Source organism: Dryobates pubescens, chromosome 7 (assembly GCF_014839835.1).
Source record: "Dryobates pubescens isolate bDryPub1 chromosome 7, bDryPub1.pri, whole genome shotgun sequence".
Taxonomy (NCBI): Eukaryota; Metazoa; Chordata; class Aves; order Piciformes; family Picidae; genus Dryobates; species Dryobates pubescens.
Window position 1 is genome coordinate 42,268,911 of NC_071618.1, and position 6,000 is coordinate 42,274,910.

A 6,000-nucleotide genomic window follows, 5' to 3' on the forward strand; every position below is an offset into this window, starting at 1 on the left:
ACCTTCTGTGAGACACTCCCCATGTGGAAATGGCTGAAATAACCTTCAGTCTATTACTCAGAGAGGTGGCAACAGCTACGTGAACCCGTGAAGAAAACTAGCTCTGTCGCGGCGAATTCAGCATCCAGGCTCTGAAGGGATCAAAGTACTTTGTGACAAGGCCCTATATCATCTACTGCAAAATTGTGGCTCAACAGGAAAATGGAAAACCTGCTTTTAGTGGCAAATAAGGCAATGTAGAATCATAGAATCAATAAGGTTGGGAAAGACCTAAGGGGATTGAACGTGGCACTCGGTGCCATGGTCTAGTCATGAGGTCTGTGGTGACAGGTTAGACTTGATGATCTTTGAGGTCTCTTCCAGACTTGGTGATTGATTCTGTGATCATCAAGTCCAACCTGACACCCAACACCTCATGACTAACTAAACCATGGCTTCAAGTGCTATGTCCAATCCCTTTTTGAACACCTCCAGGGATGGTGACTCCACCACCTCCCTGGGCAGCCCATGCACATTAGCCTGATATAGAAGTGTGCACTGCTACAAGCAGCTATGCAAGGTAGGGGACTTCAATTTATTCTTGAGCAAAAAGCCTCACAGGAACAGCCAGGCAATGAAGAAATTGGCCTTCCAGTATCTGAAGGGGGCTCCAAGAAGGCTGGGGAGGGACTTCTCAGGATATCAGGTAGTGACAGGACTAGGGGGAATGGAATGAAGCTGGAGGTGGGGAGATTCAGGCTGGAGGTGAGGAGGAAGTTCTTCCCCATGAGAATGGTGAAGCCCTGGAATGGGTTGTGCAGGGAGGTGGTTGGGGCACCGTCCCTGGAGGTGTTTAAGACCAGATGTTTTAAGACCAAACCAAACCAAACCAAACAAAAAGCAAGTCTTTCAGAGAGAGTGTTGGGTGATAGGTTGGACTCGATGTTCTCAAAGGTCTGGTTAATTCTATTCTATTAACCAACCTGGTTAATTCTATTCTATTCTCCTTGGGCATATTTCAAAGCAAAACACTAAACCCCTCCACAAGACACTCACCTGGAAGCCAGCATGCATTCAGACTGCACGATAAGAAAGTTTGCTAATGAAGAGATCAAAACAAATGCAACCCCCCCCCCCATCCTTTGGAAAGCAAGTTTAAACAAAGCCAGGCCAAAGTTAGCTGAAGAGTTCATCAATAACTACAATTAGCCATCTGCCACTTACATAGACAAAGCTCTTGAAGAAGTAGCAGCAAAACTACAGCTTGCCAACGTAGCCAGCCTTGGCAACGTAAGGGTAGGGCAGACATCCTGGTTGCAGTCTGTTACAGACCACCCAACCAGGATGTAGAGGTTGATGAATTATTGTGTAGGCAGCTAGAGGCTGTCTCAAGATTGCCAGACCTTGTTCTCATGGGTGACTTTAACCTGCCTGATGTCTGCTGGGAACTCAACACAGCAGAGAGAAGGCAGTCTAGAAGTGTATGGAGGACAGCTTCTTATCCCAGCTGCTGAGTGAGCCTACCAGGGGTAAGGCTCTGCTTGACCTTCTTTTTACAAAGAGAGAAGGGCTGGTGGGAGATGTGGGGGTTGGAGGCTGGCTGGGGTCCAGTGACCATGAGATAACTGAGTTTTCAATATGCAGTCAAGCTAGGAGGGGCAGCAACAAAACCTCCACTCTGGACTTCCAGAGGGCAGACTTCAGGTTACTTAAGGATCTAACTCAGGAGATACCTTGGAAAACAGCCCTTAAAAACAAAGGGGTCCAGGAGGGCTGGACCTGCTTCAAGAAAGAACTCTTGAAGGCACAGGAACAGGCTGTGCCAATGTGCTGGAAGAGGAGCCACCGGGGCAGACGGCCAGCCTGGATGGGCAACGAACTTCTGGGTGAATTAAGGGGGGAAAAAGAGGGTGTATCATCTTTGAGAGGTACAGCAAAACAAAAGATACCTGATATCCAAAGAAATATATCTTGCTCTTTTCAGGAAAAGAAAGCAATTTTGCTAACTACTGATATTTCATTGGACAGCAATAGCTCAACTTGGGCTGCAAATGACATCTTGGCTGTGCAAGACAAGCATTCAGTTTTGTTATCTTCAGCTCTGCCCTTCCATTGTGAACTCCCATTGCCTTTCCATCTCCTCTCAACATTCATCAACTCCACTACTCCATCACTAGAGGTGTTTAGGAAGAGACTGGATAGGGGGAGGCACTTGGTGCCATGGTTTAATTGAGTAGATGGTGTTGGGAGATGGGTCAGACTTGATGATCTTGAAGGTCTTTTCCAACCTAGTTAATTCTACTCTATTCTTGAAGCATCTCCAGCACTAATCATATAACCATGCAGCTAAGTACTTGTTTTTAGTGATGTTCTTAGTTTAAACAAAAATTCAACTTGCTACTCCAGAAATAAGTTAGTTCCAATAAAAACAAACCAACCAATGAACAAAAAACAATCCAGGGAAAAACAACAATAAACAAACAAGCAAACAAATAAAAGCAACCAAAACCCAAACAAGAACCAAGCAAGAACAGCACTCAAGTTCAGTTTTGTAATCAATAAGCATGTGAGTAATTATGGTAATCTGTTAATACCTGAGAAGCTGTTTCTTGAATGAACAGGGAGTTAGCCTGCCAAGAATCAGCTGAACAGCTGAGCACTCAAAATGCCAGTTTAACTAAAATGCCTGAAGTAGCATTTTCAAAAGCAAGAAACCCCATACTTTAAGTTGTGTAATATACTTTGAATTAGAATTAACCAGGTTGGAAAAGATCTTTGAGATCATCGAGTCCAACCAGGCACCCAACACCATCTCATCAACTAAACCGTGGCACTAAGGGACTCATCCAGTCTCTTCTTGAACACTTCCAGTGATGGTGACTCCATCACCTCCCTGGGCAGCACATTCCAATGGCCAGTCGCTCTTTCTGGGAAGAACTTTCTCCTCAGCTCCAGCCTAAACCTCCCCTGGCACAGCTTGAGACTGTGTCCTCTTGTTCTGGTGCTGGAAGAAGAGACCAACCCCCACCTGGCTACAGCCTCCCTTCAGGGAGTTGGAGACAGCAAGAAGGTCTCCCCTGAGCCTCCTCTTCTGCAGGCTAAGCAACCCCAGCTCCCTCAGCCTCTCCTCACAGGGCTGTGCTCCAGACCCCTCCCCATTTTTGTTGCCCTTCTCTGGACACCTTCCAGCATCTCAACATCTTTCCTCAAGTGAGGGAAGTAGTCCCACCTTCAAAGCCAAGAAGCAAGATTTTTCTCTCCATCCTGATCATGCTTCTTCAGTACACATAATAGCTTCTGCTAGCAGTATTAGCATCAGCAAAGCTCCCCAGAGGGGCACATGTGAGAACAAATTGGCATACCTGACAGAATGGAGATTTGAGGTGTTGGAGCAAGGCAGCTAATCCTCACTGAAGGATTTGAAGAATAGGTTGATTCCATGAATGCCACCTTTAGGCCTCTGTGGTTTAACTGGAACAAGAACATAGAATAGAATTAACCAGGTTGGAAAAGACCTCTGAGATCATTGAGTCCAACCCATCACCCAACACCACCTAATCAACTAAACCATGGCACCAAGTGCCCCAGTCTCTTCCTAAACACTTACAGGCAGCTGATTTGGTTATAAGACAACAGCACTCTGGTAATAATAGCCCCAGTCTCACAGTCATACCAGCAGGAAGAATACTGTGCTAAGACAGTCACCTAAACACTGCCTGTATTTCTGGTTGTCTGAAAATCTCTGCAGAACCATGCAGTGTCTGGAGAGCTCTGGCTTCTCCATTCTGCATCTCACATTTCACTCTAGAAGGTAGCTGACCAAAAGAATCTCTCCACTGGAGGAGAATTAAGCATGTGCATAAGGCATATAGAGGAGGAAAATGTTAAATCACATAGCTAGATCTGCCAGAACAGCAGCAATGGAGTAGAAAAGACTTCAAGCATGGGCCTGTTTAGATGTATAGTGCATGAGCTAAGTCTATGAGACCCTGACTCCACAAGTATCTGACACACGTGCTGCTTGACCTCCCAGCCATATCGACTGGGAGCAAATATGGTCCCATAATCACATCTAATTTGATAGAGCATGGGACACACAGCTCACATCAGCAAGAGGTGACAGAGATAACACTTTACCTGGCATACAGGTCAGACACAAGCTGCCCAGTATTCTGAATGCATTTGAACTGACTGAGCAGGTTTGTTCCAGATCAGCATTTTGTTTTGTGGGGCCATAACTTTGGCTTTGGAATTTCTAACCCCAAAGCTGGATTTACCATATTGTCAGACCAGTGTCAGCTGAACCAGGGCAAGCAGCTTAGCAGGGACACCAAAGGGTGAATTCCAGCTAGGCAGTAAGATACACTAAGGCTGGATTGTCAGACCAGTGCCAGCTGAACCAGGGCAAGCAGTTTAGCAGGGACACCAAAGGGTGAATTCCAGCTAGGCAGTAAGATACACTAAGGCTGCCAAAGCAACAGGTCTCCCCACACTCAAAAATCACTTGTGAGGGTCACATATATTTGTCTCCTGCTCCCTCTCCACTACCTCACATATGTCTTGGACCTGCAGACCAGGGAAAGCAAAGGGGTGCCCAGCTCCAACAGATGCATCATGAAAAGGCACTTAACCAAGGCATCTCTCATGTCTTTTCCCCACTCACAGCACATCAACAGGATGTCTCCACACAGAAGCATCCTCAGCATGCCTCTTGCCCTTCCCTGCACTCTGTGATCCCATACAAAGAGAAGAGAGTTAAAAGGTGTGCCAGACACCCTGTCCTGACTTCTATGTTCCCCACATGGTCCCGTGGGAGAACAAGGTGACGCAGAACAGATCTAGACCAGATAGGCTTCACACTTACAGAAAGCAGAAGCAATTAAAACCCAGAAAGATTTTCCCTTTTAACTGAAGAGCAACATTTCAGATCTGCATCTCAGCATGCAAGCATCACAGCTGCCTGACGCTGGGGTGCACACAGGAGTAAATACTGAGTGCTAAGTGCTCAGATTTAATCTTTTCCTCAAAGAACTCTCCTGGTCTCTTAGCAGAAGCAGCCTGGTGCTCTGAGAATTCGGATAAAATAGTTCCATTTACCTTCCAGATATTACAATGTCAGCTATCTCACAGACTGGGAAAAGAGCTCCTTTAGGATTTAACTACCAGACTGGGAAAAGAGTTCCTTTAGGATTTAACTACCACACTAAAGCAAACATATATATATATAGTATGCAATTAAAGAGCACTTAGAAGCAAATATGACAGCAGAGAGATGCATGAAGGTACCAAAGCATGTTGTCATAGCCAATATAAACCACCCTGACATCCTTCATAGCATAAATGAGTCAGCCCCACCCCCCCCCCCCCCCAGCGCCGGGGCTGTATTACAGAAGTTAACTCTGCAATGAAACCGTCAGCACTTAAAAATATTTACTGCAACCACTAATAACTCAAAGCTATTTTTCTGGAAGAAGTCATGTCCGTGACACCTCCCCCACTCGTTGCCCAGCTAAGCGAAAACGCTGACACAACCTTTAGATGCCCTCCTCGCCTCACCTCTTTGGAGCAGGGCTTGAAGTCTTCTGTTCCGCTGTAGCTGGCTAGAGTTACTGCGCGGAGAGACATGGTGGGAAAACGATCATGCTTTGTTGTTATGAAGTACCTGGAAGCAGCAAAGAATTACGATCATCAGCACATCATGTGTTTTGCAGACTCTGCACTTAATACTCTGGGACTGTCTTGAGTCTGCTGATGAGCTTACCAAGAGCGGAGGTCAGCAAGAATGGAAATCTGTGTTAGACAGAGCCTAGATTTTTTTTTTTAGATCACATACAACTCAAGAGGAATGCCTAACAAAGGCAGAAGAGGAAGGTATTCACCTTCTGTACCCCACCGTTTGTGGTAAAGGAAAGAGACGCCGAGGACTCGGCAGCAATGAAGCCCCCGCGCTCCGGCTCCATCGCAGCGATGCTGCTCTCCCCCTCTCCCCACTGGTGCCAGCCAGGGAAAGGCACAGGCGAT

At 46.3% G+C, this 6,000-nt stretch overlaps 1 protein-coding gene across 1 annotated transcript in view; it reads right to left on the reverse strand.

Moving 5' to 3' along the window:
* The window catches only part of RUBCNL (rubicon like autophagy enhancer), a 31,052-nt gene extending 25,420 nt beyond the window's left edge, over positions 1–5,632 (reverse strand). Inside the window, exons 1-2 of the mRNA XM_009906269.2 lie at positions 5,536–5,632; positions 3,342–3,450 (exon numbers count right to left, since the gene is read on the reverse strand). Coding sequence (XP_009904571.2) covers positions 3,342–3,450; positions 5,536–5,604 — 178 coding nt within the window. The 5' untranslated portion in view covers positions 5,605–5,632. The remainder of the gene's footprint in view (positions 1–3,341; positions 3,451–5,535) is intronic.
* Positions 5,633–6,000: the final 368 nt, after the last annotated feature.